Source organism: Stenella coeruleoalba (genome assembly GCF_951394435.1).
Source record: "Stenella coeruleoalba genome assembly, chromosome: 5".
Lineage (NCBI taxonomy): Eukaryota > Metazoa > Chordata > Mammalia > Artiodactyla > Delphinidae > Stenella > Stenella coeruleoalba.
Window position 1 is genome coordinate 41,566,695 of NC_137150.1, and position 22,892 is coordinate 41,589,586.

Genomic DNA, 22,892 nt, shown 5'->3' on the forward strand with positions numbered 1-22,892 from the left:
AGACAGAAAAAGAATATGGTTGCACTCTTCAAATATTTGAAATTCTGTCATAAGAAAGTGATTAGACTCTTTCTGAGCTGCTCTAGGATCAAGGTATAAAGTCATAAGGAAATATTAAGTGCACTATGGGGAAACACATTCTAATAATTAGAGTGGTCTGAAAATAACATAGACTTCTTCACAAATAGTTATTTCTTACATTTCTTTCATCTATTCAACAAATATTCCTTGGAGCAGTTAGGATGTGGCAGGCATTAGGCATATAACGGTGAACAAAATAGACAAAGGCACTGCCCTCGATGGAGGTTACTGTAATTTTTGTCCAATGTGGTACCGTTTATAGATAACTTTTATATAATCATTTAAACAAGAAGCAAGCTCCCAATAGGGGTATCTAAAAAGTGGCTCTGAGTGAACTCTGGCCAAGAAGATCGGGAAGGACGATAACCAAATAGAAGAGTTGTAAAGTCTGTGTGAGTCTCAGGCGCCATAGGACGAGAGAGCCAGAGAGCCCGCTGCCTTCTCTCCCTCATCTTTTCCACCAGCCTGGCCTCCGCCCCGCCCCGCCCCGCCCCGCCCCGCCCCGCCCTGCCCTCTCCGCCCTGCCCTCTCCGCCCTCCGCTCGCCAGCACCCTCCCCTTTCTCGGTCCCCCACACGCCGCTGTGATTCGCGCTGTCGGCCCGCGAGATTTCGAGCTATTCTCTCGCGAGATCTTCAGTGTACTGGAGTCAGCTGTGGTGGCCGCTGACTAGGCGGTAGGAGCTGGTCCTGCTGCGGTTTTTCGGCGCATCTGGGTCTGGCCCAGAGACGGTAAGTAGGTTCTGGGGGCCGAGACCCGGCTTGCAGTCGTGCGGGGTCCCTAAGGAGAGAGGGGGACGGACTCCCTGGGCTCGGGCTTCCTCGGGCCGCGTGCGCGGAGCGTGTGTGCCGCCGGCGGGAGCCCGCGTGAGGTCTCACCCGTGAGGTGCAGGGTCGGAGTGGGGTGGTGGGTGGCCCGCAGGTGCGGTGACACCGCCCGCGGACTCTTACAGTGAGGTTCGAGGCACGCCCGCGGCAGCGGTGAGGGCGTGGGGTGTCCGGTGCGGCCCCGGCCCCCTCTGGCCCCTCCTTGGGTTCGCCGGGGTTGGCGTCCAGGTGCCGCCTGAGGTCAGCGCGCAGTTTAGTGGCTCGAGGGTCTTGCAGACGGGAACCTCCGGAATTCGCTTATTTGTGTTATTAAAGAAATTACTTCTTCCAAAGGTTCCAGGTGGAATTGGTTTTTCTTATTTGCGGCTTTACGAGGCTTGGCTGCCTTATTCAGAGAGGCAAAAGGAAGATGAGTAACAGATGTCTTAAATCTTACTATTCTCTCTCTTTTTAAAATCAGGATATACAGAAAAATGGAGTATATGACAGAACCCGCGAAGCACACACCTGGACACATGTGAGTCGCGTCCCTTTTCCCCCATCCCTCTTAAGTTTAAAAATGTTAAAAGTGACTCTTTGAAACTTACTGTGGGGAAAGCTTTTCTTTGCGGGGTGGGGTCGGGGGGATTCTTTTGTCTTAAGTGGGAAAATGAAAAGCCTTGTTTCCTGAGAAAAACGAGTTCATTTTTCGCTGGGAAGTTTGTGGTAGTAAATACTGGTTTAAGAATGTTAAAATATTCACTGTACATTCTTCTATGTTGGCATCAGCCATTGACTTTTAAATTTAAGGTAATTAAAATGTAATAAAATTATGTATTCATTTGTTCTGTCTAGCAATGTGATTCAGTTATATATATTTTTTATATTCTTTTCCATTATTGTTTATTACAGGTTATTGAATATAGTTACCTGTGCTATACAGTGAGACCTTGTTGTTTATCTCTTTTATATATAGTATTATAGTTTGTATCTGCTACTCCCTGTTTGATAGTTTTTTAATTTAACCTGTGCACTTATGAAATCTAATTTGAAAAACGTATGCTTTGTTTATTTAAGCTTGTGCTGCGATTGCGGTGTCCCGATCAGTCCAAATCCTGCCAATATTTGTGTGGCTTGTCTGCGAAGTAAAGTAGATATCAGCCAAGGCATTCCAAAACAAGTCTCTGTATCTTTCTGCAAACAGTGCCAAAGGTACGGTGTGGTACTATTTTATCCTGCTTAAAGTTGAAATTTGTATGTGGGAGAGCCACCAGGATATACTGACAATATTTTAAGAGTGTTAAGATATTCACTGTGCATTCTTCTAGATTGGCATCAGCCATTGGCCATATGTGGCTTTTTAAGTTTAAGGTAATTAAAATGTAATAAAATTAAGTATTCAGTTCTGTCTGCTACCCACATTTCAAGTCCTCAGTAGTCACATGTGCCTGGTGGTTACCATAGTGGACATCAGAGGTTATAGAACTTTCATTTTGGATAACACGGCAATGATTCTTAAACATTTTGTGTTCCCAGTACACCTAGGGTTATGACACTCCCATAATAGTGAATCACTAGACATGATACTCTTTCCATCCTTTAAAAATAACATGCGATAATATATATGTAATAAAGTGCATGTAATTGAGATTTAAGTTTTATTTATGTTGGCCTAGTTAGAGATTTTAGAATTGGCAATTTTGTAGTGTTCTTTTCTATTTTTCTCTGCTAATTTGGTAAAGTTAGTGCAAAGGTATTTGAATCTGTTCTTTTTCTGTTAAGAGATTAATAGGTTTGATGTATACAATTAATAGATACAAGTTTATGTTTTTAAGGGTGAGAGCAGATTTTAAAGACATATTACTATTAATTACCATGAAGCTTTTGTTTTCCGCTTCAGTCATTTAGAAGCCATGTATGATAAAAAGCACCTTATTTTTTAAGTAATTTAGTGGTGTGTTTTAAATTAAAAATCATGTATTAATGTTCCCATGTAACTAAAATGACTATAGCTGATGGAAAAACAGCTCAGTATATCATATCTAGCATGGTCTGAAATGAAGACTGGATTTTAAGGCAGACTTCTTCTGAAAGTTAATGTTTTATTCCTTTTATGTTTTCTTTAGTCGTTGGCATGAATAGCTTATGTCTAGGAGGCCATTGAGTAATACAAAACTACCCATTGAAACTACCCATAAAATTATATGCCTGTGATTTCCCAAATGGGTTAGGACTCTAGTGGCTCTTAACTTTTTTGGGAGGGAGGGGTTCATGAATCCCTTTAAGAATTTAAAAACTGCATCTTCCCAGAAAAATACATAAAACAAAGACATGAAACTTGTGTACTGTTTCAGGGAGTTTATAGTTTGTAAGCTTGGCAGGTGTGAGGCTTAATCTATAATAAATATTCGCTATTCTTAAGAGCATCGGTGGAAAAAAAACACTGGACAAAGAATCAGGAGACCCAGTTTATCTTGAATTTCTCACAAACTAGCTCTTTGATACTCTTGGCCACTTCACCTCTCTAAGCCTTAATTTCCTCATCAGAATGAAGGGGCTTTATTAGATGATATACGAAGCCCTTTCTAACTCCAAAAACATGCTTATAACAAAGGGACCTATATAAATAATTTTTTTCAGTGAAACTTTAAAAGTGAAAATCAGACTATTTACTTAACAAGTAAGGAAAAAAAAGCATTCACATAATACATTTAGAAGTATTAATTTATTGAGCATTTGCTGTATGCTAGGCACTGTCCTAAGTCCTGAGCTGACTGGGCTAAAAAACTTTAAGTACATACATAAGGGATTTCAATTTTAATTTAGTCAGGTTTTATATAAGATTTTAAATTTTACAATTTAAAATTTGAAAAGGGACTTTGAAGTAGATAAATAGTCTGAGGTATTATTGATACATAGTATTAGGTACTAATTTACCTTTTTTGTGTGTGAGAAATAAGCAGTTCTTAAGCATTTTAGATGTACATTATAAACCATTTTAATGCTATTTGGAGGTGATTTTTTCACCTGTGTTTCAAAGTATAGCTTCAAGGAACACTGGGGCATTTTGTCATCCTCACTGGAATGCTTATTGGTGCTTGAAGTAATAAGACCTTTTAATAAGTTATTTCTGATTGACTTTCTCAAATACTCAGAATTTTATCTTTTTAACTAAATTACTTGTCTAACCGAAAGTTTTCTGGAACTTCTAAAATATATTTTGGTTAAGTGCCTCAGATCAACCTTGGGTATTATTAATTTAATAATCATTGTTACGTCTGCATATTCACGTGGAAATTTTTTTTTTTTCCTGAGAGATCCTGAATTTCAATATATTTTCTCTCAGATATTTCCAGCCACCAGGAACTTGGGTACAATGTGCATTAGAATCTAGGGAACTTCTTGCTTTATGTTTGAAAAAAATCAAAGCCCCTCTGAGTAAGGTAGGTCAAATAGCTAAAACCAGTTTTTGTGGGGGGTTCTCTGTGTGTGTGTGTGTGTGTGTGTGTGTGTGTGTGTGTGTGTGTGTTTAATCTCTCATTTTCAGATAATCCTTGTTTGAGTAGATTTTCCAAAATAACTGTTAAATGCTACTGTTGGTAAGCACACTACTACAAATGCTGTTTTCATTTTTAAAGTTGTATATATTCTTTTTTAATGGAAATGAAAATCTTTTTGCTTTAGAATCAAATTTTTTTCATTCATTATTTGAGAACCTCTTACGTGCAATAATCTTTACTGAAAATGTTTATATAAAGCCATTGCTAAACATAATTTGGAGGCTATAGTATTAGGGCTATGGTATTCGGTTTTAAAAAATTTTTCGTTACTGCTCTGCAAAGAAAATATTTGTGCCTATTACTTAAAGTCAGGGTATAAACATCTTCAGAAAACAAATAGGGTTTGTTAGTGTAGTTAGGCTCTCTACATACCACTTTCAGTTTTCTTTATGCTAAACTTTATGACTTATTTCCATCAGGTGTATTTGTAATTGAAATGGCTCTTTTGGTTTGACGAGCTTCAGATTCTCTTAAAACTCTGATAAAATTACATGTAAGAGTTCTTTGAAGTTTCTCCCTTTATTTTCCTTGTTTTTTCTCCCTGGAATTTGTATCAGTCAAATATTGGCCCTACTAGCTGAAAACTTTGCCTTTTTGCCCTTGTATTGTTTTTAATCTTTTTTTCCCTGTGTTCCTGACAGTTTCTTTTATCTTCCAGTTTTTGTATTAATTTTCTTTCAGTAGTAATATTTTAAGTTTAGAGTTTTTAATGTTCTTGATACAGTCTGTTGAATATTTCTGAAGGTTTAATAATATGCTGTTACTGTTTTTTACTTTCCTTCTGTTCCCTGATTTGTCTTAGTTTTTTTTTTTTTCCTGGAGTCAGTTTTTGTGTAATTTGGTCTTTTGTTTTCATACTTCAGGCTTTTGTCAGATGTTCATTAATAATTCATTAGCATTCAACAGATGTTTATTAACTCAACTCTGTGCCAATCTACTTTTGGTGTTAGGGATATGGAAGTGAATGAGAGAGACAAAATCCCTGTCTTAGAGAGCTTTTATTTTAGTTGAAGGGGAGGGTGTAGAGTAGTCAATGAACAAAATAAATAGGTATATTAAGAGGTATAAATTCTGTGGAGGAAAAAGCCAGCACTGTGCAGGGAAGAGTTGCAATTTAAAATAGAATGGTTAGGGGAGGCCTCATTGATAAGGTGATACTTGAATAAACATTAAAGGCAGTACGGGAGGGAGCCACAATCTGGAGGAGAAGAGCATTATGGGTAGAGAAAACAAGTGTAGAGGCCAAAGGCAGGAGAATACCTGTGTGGTTAGAGTGGAGTGGGGAGGGAAAAGTAATTGGGGATGAAGCCAGGGAAGGCATGGAAAGTCGGTAGGTCAGGCCTTGTAGGCCCTTTTGAGGCCTGGTTTTTACTCTGAGTATAGTGGGTATAGAGCAGGGGTCCCCATCCCTCAGGTCGCGGACAGGTACTGGTTGGTGGCCTGTTAGGAACTGAGCCGCATAGCAGGAGGTGAGCAGCGGGGGTGGGTGAGTGAGCAAAGCTTCATCTGCTCCCTGTTGCTCCCTATTGCTGGCATTACCGCCTGAACAACCGCCCCACCCCCCACCCCCGTCTGTGGAAAAATTGCCTTCTGTGAAACCGGTACCTGGTGCCAAAAAGGTTGGAAGGTTGGGGACCGCTGGTATACAGGGTATAGGGCAGAATAGTGAGATGAATGATTTACAGTTTATCAGCTTCCTTCTGGCTGTGTTTAGAATAGATGTGAGGGGCATGGGCACCTTTAGGAAGCGATTGTAGTAGTCATGAGAAATGATATTTGGATCAGTAGTAGAGGAAGTGAGAAGTGGACAGGTTCTGGCTGTATTTTGAAGGTAGTCAGTAGGATTTACTCATGAAGCTGGATGTATGTTTATGAGTTGGAATAGTCAAGGGTGACTTCCATGGTTCTTAACTTGATCAACCAGAGGAGGGAGTTACTGATAGTGAAGTAGGAAAGGCTTTAAGAGGAGCAGGTCAGGGGACTTCCCTGGTGGTCCAGTGGGTAAGACTCCTTGTTCCCAATGCAAGGGGCCCAGGTTGAATCCCTGGTCGGGGAACTAGGTCCTGCATGCGTGCAGCAGCTAAGAGTCTGCATGCCACAACTAAGACCTGGCACAGCCAAAATAAATAATAAATAAATAAATAAAATTAAAAAAAAAAAGAGGAGCAGGTCAGGCAGGAGAGATCAAAGCTCATCTCAAAGTGGTGCTTAGATGTCCATTAGACATGGAAGTAGAAATAGTGGGGAGCTGGATAAATGAGCAAGGGAGTGGTCCAGACCAGAGATAATAAATTTGGGGTGTGATGGTATTTAAAGCTATAATATTAGATGAGATTTCCTAGAGAGTTTAGAGAAAGGGAGAAATTTCAGGACTGAATCCTGGGATCCTTTAATGATAAAAGTTTGAGAAGATGAGAAAAAAAATCAGTCAGTACTTCTAATTAGCTGCAGGGAGAGCAATATATATAATCAGGAGATCTAGAAGGTGAAGGGAATGTTCAGGAAAGAGATTGAGGATTTTGGAGGTTTTGTTGTTAGTGAATGTTGAATTCCAGAGGCCAGTAAAAGGTTTTCAGGATTTGGGGAGGAGTGTTAGATGGGATAGAAAAGGGCATATGTGGGCTTACCTGGTGGTGCAGTGGTTGAAAGTCCGCCTGCTGATGCAGGGGGCATGGGTTTGTGCCCCGGTCTGGGAAGATCCCACATGCCGCAGAGCGGCTGGGCCCGTGAGCCATGGCCACTGAGCCTGCGCGTCCGGAGCCTGTGCTCCGTAATGGGAGAGGCCACAACAGTGAGGCCCGCGTACCGCAAAAAAAAAAAAAGAGAAAAGGGCATATGTGGAACCATATGGAGATCGGAGTGTGGGAGATGAGGGAGTGACTGAGGTAATGGTAAAGAAGAATTAAAGGGCTCGATAAGATGGATTATTCCTGGTTGTCTGAGGACAGATGGTGTGGTGAGGCTGAGGAATGGGGAATGCAGATGGAGGCTGAGGGAGTAAGAAGCTCTCTGTCACCCTCTGTACGTGGTGTCGCTTGTTGACTACTAGGCTTTGCTTTAGGGAACCAGTCGAATGAGGAGGGTTTTACTCTGGATGGCTGTACCTATATTAGCTTATCTAGTTCTCACCAGAAAGGTCTTGATAAAATTATCTGCCTGCTCATGTCTCCCAAATTTGTTATCTACAGCTCAGATTTCTCCAAGAGCTCCAGACCAAATAGATATCTCACTATCCACTGAACAGCTTCACTTGGATATCTTAGATAAATCCTCTTAAACTTAAATGTCTGAAACCAAATATAGCACATCCCTCCCCATTTAATCTGTTTTTTATTTGTGTCAGAAAAATAGTGTTACCTAGATGCCCAAGCTGGATACTTGACCATCATTCTAGAATCTTCTTTTCTTCCTTCCCATATCCAGTTATTATTAAATCCTATAGATTTTATCTCCTAAATAGCTCTTGGCTTGGATCTTTATGCTGCTGTTATTTCTGACCCCTCAGTTCAGGTCAGCTACAACTCCTGCCCAAATTATTGAAACAACCTCCATTTTTGTTCTCCCACCCGCTTCCTCAAAACACCCATTTTAGCCATATTGAGCTACATTCATTTTGTCACATATGGCAAACTGTTTCTGGCCTCTGCTGATTTAGCAGTGAGTTACCATTGTGGATTCAGTATTCAGTGCATGAGACTCCTTGTAATGAATGTTCATTTTTTTTTTAAGCCACATACATATTATAGTGAGAATAATAAAAGTAGAAACCTTTGTTCATGAGATTTCTAGTAGATGATGAGGTCATCAGGTCTTTGTTTTCTTCTAAAAAGTGTAATTTCCATTCAAAAAACTGTATACTGTTTTTAGGGGAAAGGAGTTTTTTTCTATGCAAGTATTTTAATTTTTGCTTGAATTATACCAGTTTCATCAATATAGTCATTAGATTTTCCCTTTATTTGCTGTTTTTGTTGCCATACCTCTGATGATAACTTTTTTTTTTTAAACTGGTGATGTTGGGTAGATTAATCATGGATTCCTTAAGCATCTATGAAATCTGTTTATTAATGAGTTATTCTCTCATTTCTTTTCTCCTCAGAGGGGAACTTACGTTTCTTTTTGTTTGTGTTTTGTTAAGGTACGGCTTGTAGATGCAAGCTTTGTTTGGACTGAGCCCCATTCTAAGAGACTTAAGGTTAAACTAACTATTCAGAAAGAGGTAAGCTATACATAATTTTCTCAGCATGGTTTAAAGTATAGGTAGGATAAGGAGACAAAAGACCTGTATGCAGAAAATTATAAGACACTGATGAAAGAAATTAAAGATGATACAAATAGATGCAGAGACATACCATGTTCCTGGATTGGAAGAATCAACATAGTGAAAATGACTCTACTACCCAAAGCAATCTACAGATTCAATGCAATCCCTATCAAACTACCACTGGCATTTTTCACAGAGCTAGAACAAAAAATTTCACAATTTGTATGGAAACACAAAAGACCCCGAATAGCCAAAGCAATCTTGAGAACGAAAAATGGAGCTGGAGGAATCAGGCTCCCTGACTTCAGACTATACTACAAAGCTACAGTAATCAAGACAGTATGGTACTGGCACAAAACCAGAAAGATAGATCAATGGAACAGGATAGAAAACCCAGAGATAAACCCACGCACATATGGTCACTTTATCTTTGATAAAGGAGGCAGGAATGTACAGTGGATTGTATAGTGAATGTACTGCCTCTTCAATAAGTGGTGCTGGGAAAACTGGACAGGTACATGTAAAAGTATGAGATTAGATCACTCCCTAACACCATACACAAAAATAAGCTCAAAATGGATTAAAGACCTAAATGTAAGGCCAGAAACTATCAAACTCTTAGAGGAAAACATAGGCAGAACACTCTATGACATAAATCACAGAAAGATCCTTTTTGACCCACCTCCTAGAGAAATGGAAATAAAAACAAAAATAAACAAATGGGACCTAATGAAACTTCAGCGGTTTTGCACAGCAGAGGAAACCATAAACAAGACCAAAAAACAACCCTCAGAATGGGAGAAAATATTTGCAAATGAAGCAACTGACAAAGGATTAATGTCCAAAATTTATAAGCAGCTCATGCAGCTCAATAACAACAAACAACCCAATCCAAAAATGGGCAGAAGACCTAAATAGACATTTCTCCAAAGAAGATATACAGACTGCCAACAAACACGTGAAAGAATGCTCAACATCATTAATCATTAGAGAAATGCAAATCAAAACTGCAGTGAAGTATCACCTCACACCAGTCAGAATGGCTATCATCAAAAAATCTAGAAACCATAAATGCTGGAGAGGGCGTGGAGAAAAGGGAACACTCTTGCACTGCTGGTGGGAATGTGAATTAGTACAGCTACTATGGAGAACAGTATGGAGGTTCCTTAAAAAACTACAAATAGAACTATCATATGACCCAGCAATCCCACTACTGGGCATATACCCTGAGAAAACCATAATTCAAAAAGAGTCATGTACCAAAATGTTCATTGCAGCTCTATTTACAATAGCCCGGAGATGGAAACGACCTAAGTGTCCATCATCGGATGAATGGATAAAGAAGATGTGGCACATACATACAATGGAATATTACTCAGCCATAAAAAGAAACGAAATTGAGCTATTTGTAATGAGGTGGATAGACCTAGAGTCTGTCATACAGAGTGAAGTAAGTCAGAAAGAAAGACAAATACTGTATGCTAACGCATATATATGGAATTTAAGAAAAAAAAATGTCATGAAGAACCTAGGGGTAAGACAGGAATAAAGACATACCTACTAGAGAATGGACTTGAGGATATGGGGAGCGGGAAGGGTAAGCTGTGACAAAGCGAGAGAGCAGCATGGACATACATACACTACCAAATGTAGGTAGTGGGAAGCAGCTGCATAGCACAGGGAGATCACCTCGGTGCTTTGTGACCCCCTGGAAGGGTGGGTTAGGGAGGGTGGGAGGGAGGGAGACGCAAGAGGGAAGAAATATGGGAACATACGTATATGTGTAACTGATTCACTTTGTTATAGAGCAGAAACTAGCACACTATTGTAAAGCAATTATACTCCAATAAAGATGTAAAAAAAAAAGTATAGGTAGGAAAATGAGGGGCTATTGGTAAATTATGACTTGAACAGCTTAAAAGGAAACAAAGGCACTCTTAATTTTAACCCTTTGTTTTCTTTTGGATCATCTGCACAGATGATCAGGTTGATAGTAAGCAGCCATTGTTCATGATAGTGGGCTAAATTAATCTTCTCAAAGTCATTTTTATTTGGAATAAGATTGAAGTAAAAACATGAGGTAAGGCAGTGCTTCTCAAACTTGGCTGATCATTTGACTCACAGTGACTGAATCAAACTGGATTCAATTGGATGTAAGATCCAGGAATCTATTAAAGCTTCCCAGGTGATTTCTGATGATTGCCTATGTTTGGGGACAATTAAATTAAGGAATGTCTTCTTTTTTGAGAGTTTTCTTGGTCTCCTAAGGAAGAACTTTATACGCACACACGCATGTACATGAATATATAGCTATTAAAATTCTGCAAAAAATATCCTTACAACACTTCAACTAAAGGTAAATTTGAAATGTTAATCTAATAAATCCTATGAATTAAACCTATATATCTTTCTTGAAATAGTATGACTTACGATTTTAAATGTAACTCATTTGTTGTTGATTTCCTCAAAGCATTCATGGAAGAAGATTTTAAGTTAAATATTGAAGGATCTTCTTTTAAGAAAACTATGCTATTAAACAGAAAGGAAAGAATGAAGGAGTGTGATTGTTTTCTTCGTCAGGTGATGAATGGTGCTATCCTTCAGCAAGTGTTTGTGGTGGATTATGTTGTTCAGCCCCAGATGTGTGGAGATTGCCACAGAGTGGAAGCTAAGGATTTCTGGAAGGCTGTGGTTCAAGTCAGGCAAAAGGTAATGAGAGAAAGATGATGTGTGAATCCTCCATCTTGTATTTCATCTTTGTCGGTTATAAATAGCGAGTAAAACTTTCTCCTTTCCCCTCTTTCCAAATCGTTCAGGCAGTAGGGATATCCAGGTCTCTGGGGCATTCACCTTTAGAAAGAGATCACTGCCACATTTTAGATAATCTTTAAAGGTTGTTTTTGTTTTAAAAATCAGTGTCCTATATCTGTAGATGGCTTTTTTTTTTGCATTTCATTTATTAATCCAGTAATGCATTTATGTTTAGACTTTGCACAAAAAAACTTTCTACTATCTGGAACAGTTGATTTTGAAATATGGCATGTACCAGAATACACTTCGTATCAAAGACATTCATGGTGAGTTAAAATTTAAAGCATTTGAAATGATGTCAGAATTTTATTGCAGCTATCCTAAGGAGTCTTTTATCTTTACTGATAGTATCTAGAATAGTACTGTCCAAAAGAAATTTCTGTTAGGAAGAAAAAAATCTTAGCTCTTTATCTGCACTGTCCAACCAGTTTGGTAGCCTCTAGCCATATGTAGCTATTGAATATTTGAAATGTGGTTAGTGCAACTGGGGAGCTGAATTTTTAATTTTTTTCTACTTTAATTGAAATTTACACTAAATAGCTACCAGATGAGTAAACCAGTAACTACATTAATAGAATGTAAAGTGGTATGATAGAAATTCATCAAAAACTTATTTTATGTAGAGGTCAGTTTTCTGATTGAAAGAAAATTATTTTTGAGATCTGTGAGTTGTAATATTTTTGTTTTTCATATGCCTAGCTGCATTTGTGCTGGATACATTAAATCAAAAGGCTAAACTCAGTAATAATAAATAGTGATATACAAATGATATAATTAGATTTCTTGAAGATGGAATTTAAAAATGTGTAATTTCATAATGGCTCCTCACAGCGTGTTCTGTCTTAGCACTTACTATTGATGTAGCACACTTTTATATACTAGCCGATGGATAAATATTTCTTTAATAATAGAAAAAGTAAATATTCTTTAGCAAACTCTTAAGTCTCTTGCTAAAAGTTAATATTTTTAGTTGTAGGACATGTGTATAATTTTCCTGGTTGTTAAAGTACAGGTTTAGAGATAGCTATTCTTGAAGGAATGACCAAATTCTTGTACTACTTATTTTAAAAGTGTAAGCTCCTCTGTTACTTACTGATCTGTTAGTCATTTATCTCATATGTCTTGAGGAAAGTAATTAGAAGTGTAATTTTAGGTCCTTAAATGGGAAGAAATGAGTATCAGTTATGTCACCTGGAGAAAATCTTTTAAGCTTTGTATCTGATTTGAGTGCATTACCACTATAAGGTTAACAGTCTAAATTTGTAAAACATAGTTTACTGAATACTTACTGTGGGGAAGGTACTTTGCAGCCTGTTTAACATGGTGCCTGGATATTTGTGGCTAGCCATCAGGCAAAAATACACCTTTGTTCTGAGTAACTTTGTTTTGAGTAACTTTTGGGGATTAGGGGATCCTAATATTCTAGAAAAGGAAGCAGAAAACTCTGATTATCGTTCATCACCAGGGCAGAAATGTCCTTACACAGAATTTTTTGTAGCAAAAGACTTGGATACATTCTGGTACATACCTTTGCAGTCACTTTAAAAATCAAAAATGCTGGAAGTTTAACAGTCCTTTTTTTCATCCAGAGGAATTAATCTATTTTTTTCCCCCTACTGGTTCTTGATTTGATGTAAATGAATCTTTTGTTTGTTTGCTTGTTTGTTTGTAACTTTGTTTTTAAAATCATAACAATTGTAAAAATTTAAACAGAAGTATATATGAATAAAGGACCTCTGTCCCATTTATCCACTTGTTATTCCCAGATGTAGCCCCTTAAAACAAGGTATTACAATGTGTACTCTGTATATGAATTGTGATAGCATTGGTTTTCCCTCATATATGAGACTGTTCTGTAATATTCTGTGACTTGCCATCTTAATATATTTAGAAACGTTTCCAGGTCATTGCATATAATCCTATTTTATTATTTTTAACCACTATGGTTGTGTATTTGTTAATCAGTATGTTTTTAATTATTTAGTTGTTTCCTATTAACTGGTTTACAAGATGCTCTAGTTTTTTTTGCTGCTACAAACAGTACTGTAATAAACATCCTTATGTTTGTGCATAGTGGTTTTTCTGTGGGACTGAGTTCAGGAATTGAAATTACTAGACAAAAGTATGCAAATGTTAAATTTTATACATGTGCTGCTAGATTGTTTTCCAAAATGGTGCCAGCTTACAGTCCAGTCACTTGTGAGAATTTCTGTTTTTCCAAACACTTGCCAACACTGCATAAGAGTGTATTGGACTTTCTAATTTTTGCTGTTCTGATGAAGAGAATAAAGGCATCTTGTTTTTATTTTCATTTCCTTGATTACTAATGAGGGTTAACATTTTCATATGTACTGGCTATTTATGTTTATCTAATGTGAATTGTCTGTTCTGCATATATCTGTTTTTTCCTTACATATTTTGTGTCTGTTATTTAGTATATCAATCTCATTACGTGTGTGTATTATTACATATAGAGAGAGAGGAGCATGCAGAGCATGTGTTTGAGTGTGAGCCTGAGAGAGCATATACTTTCTTACAATGTCTCATGTCTGTTATCATCTAAATTTTTCTTTTTTCTTTTTTTTTTTGTGGTACGCGGGCCTCTCACTGTTGTGGCCTCTCCTGTTGCGGAGCACAGGCTCCAGTTGCGCAGGCTCAGCAGCCATGGCTCACAGGCCCAGCCGCTCCGCGGCATGTGGGATCTTCCCGGACCGGGGCACGAAGCCGTGTCCCCTGCATTAGCAGGCAGACTCTCAACCACTGCGCCACCAGGGAAGCCCTAAATTTTTCATTTTTTGGTTTTGTATAGCTATGGCTTATGACTTTCTGTCTTACATAGGAAAGTTTTTTATACTCCAAAGATATTTTTAGAAAGTAAATTTCTGTTTTACTTTTGGATCTTTAATCTTACCTGGTAAGAGTTTTTCCCAGAAAGTTAACTTGCATTGTCTCAATACTTACCTACCAAGTAGTCTGTCCTTTCCCCACTGATTTGAAATATCTCCTTTCTTATATATACTAAATTCCTTTGTACACATGGCTCAGTTCTGGTTTATTTTGTCCCACTGCTTTTATTACAGTATGTAAATTATACTTTATAGTATGTGCCCTTTTATTAATTCTTTTGTAAACCTTGGTTGATAGTGAGTAAGAGCATGGATTTTGGAACCAGATTTTGTGAATTTGAATCTCTGTCCCACCAGTTTTTTGCTGTGTGACCTTAGGCAAGTTATTTAACTTCTCTGAGCGTCAGTTTTCCCATTAATAGAATAGAGAGGATGATAATAACACTACCTCATAGGATTATAGTGAGGATTAAATAATTTGTGTAAAGCACTTAGAACTGTGCCTGGTGCATAATCATGTTTATTTAGTTCTTTTCTGTATTTCAGTGACATGTTATTGTTTTCATCATGAAGATTTTGAATGTTTCTAGTTTTTTTTGACTATTCTATGCTTTTTATTATTGTGGATGGCAACTGTTTTCATTATGTTTTCTAAGTGATTATTGCTAGTATTTTGGAAATGTTGATTTTGTATGTTGATCTTTCTGAAATTTCTTAATCACTAATAGTTTACATTATATTCTTGTCATATACATGATAATTTACTAGGTAAATTATTATCTGTACACAACGATAGTTTTATTTCTTCCTTTGCAGTACTATTCCCTCTTTTTTTCCCCTTTGGCTAGGAGTGGAGAATAGCATTGAGTGGTAATGTATCAGGCATTACCATCTTTCTGTGTTTCACCCCTAAATAGAATATTTGTTGAGATTTCTATCTGATACATATGCATACAAAGTTATATTTAAACTGTTCTGTCCCATCATGCTATCAGTTACGTTAGTGACGTTGAAACAGTTGGAGTTTTCCCCTCTTTCTGCATACTGTTAATCAACATGTTGAAGTTTTGTAAGAACCTGCCCAGTAAGCCATCCAGTTTGGTATGAGGAAAGGGTGTAAAGGCTTTTCAACTCCTTTTATTAGGACGTTAGTCTTTCAGGTATTATACTGCTTCTTGAATCAATTTTAATAGCATTTTCCAAGGAAATTCACCATTTCGTCTAGCTTTTCACATACTTGGCATAAAATTGAACGTGGTATATATATCATAGTGTTAAATCTCATCCATAACTATCATTGTATCTTCTTTATTTTTGCTAATGTTGTCTTTTTTCATCTCCCTTCACTTCCTCTCTCTCCCCGTTCCCATCAGATTTGCCAAAGTTTTGTCTATTCTAGTTTTTTCAAAGTTAGTTTTATCAAGAAAGTCTTACTTTTTCTTAATTTTTGCTTTTGTTACTAATCCTTCTATTTAAAAATTTTTTTAATTGAGATAGAATTGTAGAATTGACATAAAACATTATATTAGTTTCAGGTATACAATATATTGATTGAATATTTGTGTATATTGCTGAATGGTCACCCTATTAAGTCTAGTTAACATACATCACCATACATAGTTATACAATTTTTTTCCCTTCTACTTTCTTTAGTTTTTTGTTTGAATTAATTGAAAGCTTAGTTTATTTTCAGTTGCTAATATGTAGACTTAATAAATTTTCTGAGTATCATATTGGCTCTGTAGCTGGTACTTGAAGCTGACTTTTTCCACTACCCATTGCATATTTCTTTTTTTTCTCACCAAGTATCTCAGCTATTTGATGCTCTTGAGTACATACCTCGGTGTAGAATTGCTGAGTCATATGGTAAATTTATATTTATCTTTTTAAGAAACTACTAAAGTGTTTCCAAAGTGGCTGTATCATTTTATATTCCCATCAGCAGTGTTTGAGGGTTCTAGTTTCTGCATATCCTCATCAACACTTGCTATTGTTTCTTTTTATAAATAGCCGTTTTAGAGGATAATTTGAAGTGGTATCTCATTGTGGTTTTAATGTGCATTTCCCAAATGACTAATGATGTTGATTATCTTTCATGAGCTTATTAGCCATTTCTGTATCTTTTTTGGTGAAATAGCTGTTTAAATATTTTGCCCAGTTTTTGATTGGGTTGTCTGAAGTTGTAAGAGTTATTAAAATATACACTGGATACAAGCCCCTTATCACATATGATTTGTAAATATTTTCTCCTAGTTTATCTTTCCATTTTCTTAATGGGTCTTTTTTTAAAATTGTGATAAGAACACTTAACATAAAATCTACCCTCTTAAATTTTTAAGTGTATAATACATTATAGTTGACTGTAAGTATAGTGTTATACAGCATATCTCTAGAGCTTAATCTCTTGCTTAACTTAAACTTTATGCCCATTAACTAGTCACTCCTCATTTCCCCCTCCTCTCTGGCAACCATCATTCCACTGTTTAATTCAATGAATTTGACTATTTTAGATACCTCATATGAGTAGAATCATGCAGTATTTGTCTTTCTGTGACTGGCTTATTTCACTTTGCATAATGTCCTCAAGGTTAGTCCATGTTTTTGTACATTGTAGAATTTCCTTCCTTTTTAAGGCTGAATAATGTTCCATTGGAGGTGTATATCACATTTTAACCATTCATCTGTTGTGGAAACAACCTAAATGTCCATCATCTTGGCTGTAGTGAATAGTGCTGCAGTAAACATGGGAGATCTTGATTTCGCTTCTTTTGAATAAATACCTAGAAATAGGATTACTGGGTTATATGGTAGTTCTATTTTTAATTTTTTGAAGAACATCTGGACTATCTTCCATAGTGGCTGCACAGTTTTATATTCTCCGTAGTAGTGTACAAGGGTTCCAGTATTTCCATGTTCTCGCCAGTACTAATTGTCTTTTGTGGGTTTTTTTGGTAATAGCCATCCTGACAGGTGTGAAATGTAAACTTATTGTGGTTTGGATTTGCATTTCCCTGACGATTAACAACATTGAGCTTTTTTCATATACCTATTTGCCATTTGCACATCTTCTTTGGAGAAATGTCTTGTTCCTCTGCCTGTTGCTTAATTGGGTTATTAGTTTTTTTTGCTGTTGAGCTGTAGGAATTCCTAATAGATTTTGGAGATTAACCCCTTTGCAGATACATGGTCTGCAAATATTTTCTCCAATTCTGTAGGTTGCCCTTTCACTGTGGTGATTGTTTCTTTTGCTGTGTGGAAGCTTTTTGGGTTTGATGTAGTCTCAGTTGTTTATTTTTGTTTTTGTTTTGGTGTCATCCATGAAATCATTGCCAAGACCAGTGTCATGAAGCTTTTTTTGTATGTTTTCTCGTAGAAGTTCTATAGTTTCAGGTCTTACATTTGAGTCTTTTTAATCTGTTTTGAGTTGATTTTTGTAAGATGAGTTCAATTTCATTCTTTTGCATGTGGATATCCAGTTTTCCCAATGCCGTTTGTTGAAGAGACTATCATTTCCCCACCATGTATTTGTGGCACACTTGTTGAAGATCAGTTAACTGTATGTGTGGATTGATTCTATAGACTTGTCTTTTTGTCGATACCATACTGTTTTGATTACTGTAACTTTGTAATATATTTTGAAATTAGGATGTGTGATGCCTGCATGAAATGGTGTCTTTTGAATTGTGAAATTTCTAAATTTTGAAGTCTAATTTATCATTTTTTAGATAGCATGCTTTTGGTGTCATGTTTAAGAACTCTTGTCTAATTGATATCAGAAAGATTTTCTCCTGTTTCTTTCAAATGTTTTATAATTTTAGCTCTTATATTTAAGTCTAACCCTTTTGAGTTAATATTTATGCACGGTGTAAGGGTCTAAATTCATCTTTTCCCATGTGGATAGCCTGTTTTCCTAGTGAAAAGACTATTCTTTTCCCAATGAATTGCCTTGGATCCTCTGTCAAAGATTTATTGACTATAAATGTAAGGGTTTATTTCTGGATTCTCAAGTCTGTTCTGTAGCTCTGTATAATCTATCCTTAATATACTAGTACCTCACTGTCTTGACTACCTAAAGTTATTGAGTTTTGAAATTGGGAAGTGTAAATTCCTGACAACTTTGGTCGCCTTCAAAATTGTTTTGGCTATTCGAAGTTATTTTAGTCTTCCTAGTTAGCTGAGTTGTTTGGAAGAATATCTCTAAACATTTCTTAGCAGGTAGTTTGCTTTTAGTTATCTCTTTGCTGCTTATTTTTAATGGTACTGCATTGTGATCAGATAACATTGTAGTAATTTCTGCTGTTTGGAATTTATTGAATTTTTTTATTCTTAGATGTGATTATTTTATGAATATTCTATGACTTTTTGAAAATAAAAGTCTTTCTTGGGACCATGTTCTACAATGTCAATTAAATCAACCTTGATACTTGGTTTTTCAAGTTCTATGTATCCTCCCTATTTTTGGTCATTTTGGTCATTTTGGTTTTGATAGTCTTATACTGGTCTCCCACAATGATTGCATGTGTATTAACATTTGTTAATTTTATTCTTTTTAATAGTTTTTGTTTTCTTCATCTCAGTGCTGTGTTATTAGATGAATTCCTATTGTCTTCTTGGTAGATTGTTCCATTTATTACATAAAATATCCTTCTGTTTAATATTGTTTTCTTTTAACCTTAATTTTATTTTGTCTGAAATTTAAATTGGGCATCTTGTTTTGTTAGTATTTATCGGATTTGTCTATCCTTTTGTCAAACAAGCCTTTAAGTGATAACGGTATTCCTCCTGTGCTATGGCTAGAATATTGTAATTGTTTAATATGCATTGAATTTTTGGTATAATCATGTTAGCAGAGGAAAATCTTACTTTGTGGTATTATTTTAACATGGCTTTTTTCTTTAAAAGATGGTCTGGATTTCTATTATTCCTCAAAACAACATGCTCAGAAGATGGTAGAATTTCTTCAGTGTACGGTTCCCACTAGGTATGTTTTGAGCGTACATGTGATTAAATCCAGGGAACTGGGAATGAACTTAGGTCACATCCATTCTTCAGGCTTTGGCATCCTATCTTAAAATATTTAAATTATAGTAGGGATACTTACACAGTCAGTAAGTATTTATTGGATTAACCATTTTAAGGGAAGTATTAGCCAAAGAGCATTAACAATCTCTTTGGGGAGCTAGACCTCACCCCACAATAGTAAGCACTGTAGTACTGAACCACTGATTGAATATGTTTAAATAAGCGAGAAGAAAAACGGGGGTAGAGGACTTTGGGGAGAAACTTCATGGAAGAGGAAGAACTTAAGCTCATAAAATGGGGAAATTTTCAAAAGTAGAGTTTGTATTGAAAAGTGAGATTAGTGTGAACAATGACTTTGGGCAGGCATTAGTGTGGCTTTTAATGGATGCTATATGTAAACTAGATTGGTCTAAGCCAAGGGCATGTTTTGGTCTAAGCTAAGGGCATGTTTTGGAGGTTTTCAGTAGGTAAAGTTGAAAATAGGTAGGGTGCAGTCAGATTGGTGAGGTTTTTAAATGAAGTGGACGAAATGAGGGTTCACCATAGCAGGCATTGCTGTTTCAGACCTTGGACAGTAATGATTTGTTTTGATGTTTATATTCTCGAGACTTGTTACAAGTAAGGACCTTTGTTTTTTTATATGATTAACTTTTTCTCTTAACAGATACAAAGCCTCACAGAGACTGATCTCTCAGGATGTCCATAGTAACACATACAATTACAAAAGCACTTTTTCTGTGGAAATTGTTCCAATATGCAAGGTACTTTTTCTCATTTAATTAATCCATGTCCTTCTTTCTTTTTTTTTTTTGCCGTATGCGGGCCTCTCACTGTTGTGGCCTCTCCCGTTGCGGAGCACAGGCTCCGGACGCGCAAGCCCAGCGGCCATGGCTCACTGGCCTAGCCGCTCCGCGGCATGTGGGATCTTCCCAGACAGGGGCATGAACCGGTGTCCCCTGGATCGGCAGGCGGACTCTCAACCACTGCGCCACCAGGGAAGCCCAGCTTAATCCATGTCCTTCTTAATTGGTTTATATGTAATTATTAGGTCCTGGTTTCCTTCTGGGATTGGTTAAACATTTAGAAAACCTCCTTCTTAATGGTTGCTGACACATTTCAGCCATGTTAAAAAGATGTTTAAAAGTAATCATGCTTAAAATTATAAATTTTTGGTGTACTAATTAAAAGGCCTGGTTGCAGTTTTTATGGTGCGAATTCCTTAAACTTTGGCAGTCCTAGTGGACACTTGACAGTTCTGTGAAACTTTGAATACAGGAAATTACTTTAAAATAATTATCAGTGAACCACTTTGTGGAATATATGCAAACTGGATTTTGGCATGATAAAATTAAACAGTATTGTGGAAAGGAGATCACAGAATTATTTTTGTGATTTTTAAAAAAATTTATTTATTTATTTTTGGCTGTGTTGGGTCTCTGTTGCTGCACGTGGGCTTTCTCTAGTTGCGGCGAGCGGGGGGCTGCTCTTCATTGTGGTGCGCGAGCTTCTCATGGCGGTGGCTTCTCTTGTTGTGGAGCATGGACTCTAGGCACGCAGGCTTCAGTAGTTGTGGCACACAGGATTAGTTGCTCCGCAGCATGTGGGATCTTCCTGGACCAGGGCTCGAACCCATGTTGCCTGCATTGGCAGGTGGATTCTTAATCACTTCACCACCAGGGAAATCCTTGTGATTTTAAAAATATAATCTGAATAACACTTAAGACATAGATTATCATTTCATTAATTGTACTAAGGTAAAACTCTGCTTCAAAAATATAAATGAATTAAAATTCAACAAATAGTTATTGAGGATCTATTGTATAGAAGGCTGTGTGTTAAGGATTAAGTACTAGAGGTCTCTGCCACGTAGGAACTTGCATGTCCATGTTTAAATCACTAATAATAAATGCCATAATTTATTGTGAGCATTCTACATAAAGTTATTATCTCTTATACTTATTATTATAAGTATATTTCACCTCTTCAAGTCTCATAACAACGGGAGTAAGTCATATCATCATTTGAAGATGAGGAAATTGAAGCTTGGGGAGGTTAGATGACTTGCCCAAAGTTACATAACTACAAAATGATGAAGCCAGGATTTGTGTCTAGGTCTGTGACTCTGAGGCTTTAAAGTTATCACTAATTTATGGTGTAGCACAGTACCAGGGATGAAATGATGGCTTAAAACCAAGTCAGCAAATTTTTTCTGTAAAGGGCCAGATAGTAAATATTTTCAGCTTTTAGGCTATATAATCGGTTTTGCAATTACTCAACTGTGCTGTTGTTGCACAAAAGTAGCCATAGATAATAGGTAAATGAAGGGCTGAGGCTGTGTTCCAGCAAAACTTTATTTACAAAAATTTGGCCTGAGGATCTTATTTGCAGACTCCTAGTTTAAAACAGTGAACATTTTCCTGGTGTAAAACTGGGGAAATATGAATCTAGGTGTGAGGGCGTATTTAGGCCATGTGTATTAAGTGCTTTGAGAGACTCATACAGGTATCTGGATAAATACACAGTGTAAAGAAGTTTTTTCATTAATCTTTGGAGACTCTTACTACGTTAAAAAAAAAAAAAGGAAAAGGACTGAACTAGGTGCCATTAGGGAGGCACAGAATGTTCCTTCAGTGGGGGAGGCTTGTGAACAGATACAGCTTAAAATATAACCCAGATCCTTTTTATATTTCAATAACAGCTTAAAAGCAGTAAACCACATTGGTGGTAATACTTCCTGATGCACACATAGGCATATGTGCTTTTAAGGGGGCATTAGATCTTTGATTTCATATTGGTACATGTAGACAATAAGGAGGAACACGTGGCTCCTCTGAAATTAATTTTTTTTTAATAATGGTTATGTTTTTTAAAAAAATTATTTTTAGCTGTGTAGGGTCCTCATTGCTGCACGAGGGCTTTCTCTAGTTGTGGCGAACGGGGGCTTCTCTTTGTTGCGGTGCGTAGGCTTTTCATTGCAGTGGCTTCTCTTGTTGCAGAGCATGGGCTCTGGGCTCGGGCTTCAGTAGTTGTGGAACGCAGGCCCTAGAGTACAGGTTGTGGTGCACAGGCTTAGTTGCTCCACGGCATGTGGGACCTTTGCGGACTAGGGGTCAAACCCGTGTCCCCTGCATTGGTAGGTGGATTCTTAACCACTGCGCCACCAGGGAAGTCCCTGAAATTAATTTTTATAGAGATTAAATGAAGGCACAAATAGATTAGAAAATCACTCTCCTTCTGGTGTTTATAATACTTTGCTTGGAATGTAAACTATATTAACATAGAGTAAAAAGCAGGCGTTCACACTTTAATAAAATTGAAACAAACTAAATAGTTTGGTGAAGAATCTGGAAAATATTTTTTAAAGCATTTTTATTAAGACAGATATTCCCATCTTAAGAAGGTGTAGCTTATTTTCTGTTTCTTTAAGGTCTGATTCTTTTTTTTAGGCCCTTTGTTGATACATAGAATTAAAAATGACATTTTGGTTTGGGCAAATGCGCTTGGAT

The 22,892-nt window shown here is 36.9% G+C and overlaps 1 protein-coding gene across 2 annotated transcripts in view; it reads left to right on the forward strand.

Moving 5' to 3' along the window:
• The first annotated feature begins 713 nt into the window (after window positions 1–713).
• Window positions 714–22,892, forward strand: part of NMD3 (NMD3 ribosome export adaptor) — a 111,596-nt gene continuing 89,417 nt past the window's right edge. The window contains exons 1-9 of one of the 2 annotated variants that reach the window (XM_079921540.1): window positions 714–811; window positions 1,368–1,424; window positions 1,964–2,098; window positions 4,233–4,329; window positions 8,582–8,662; window positions 11,288–11,416; window positions 11,694–11,784; window positions 19,267–19,345; window positions 20,051–20,147. In XM_079921540.1, the coding sequence (XP_079777666.1) occupies window positions 1,381–1,424; window positions 1,964–2,098; window positions 4,233–4,329; window positions 8,582–8,662; window positions 11,288–11,416; window positions 11,694–11,784; window positions 19,267–19,345; window positions 20,051–20,147 (753 nt within the window). In that variant the 5' untranslated portion in view covers window positions 714–811; window positions 1,368–1,380. Of the gene's footprint in view, window positions 816–1,367; window positions 1,425–1,963; window positions 2,099–4,232; window positions 4,330–8,581; window positions 8,663–11,287; window positions 11,417–11,693; window positions 11,785–19,266; window positions 19,346–20,050; window positions 20,148–22,892 lie in introns of both variants that reach the window. The other variant, XM_079921541.1, reaches the window with a different exon arrangement.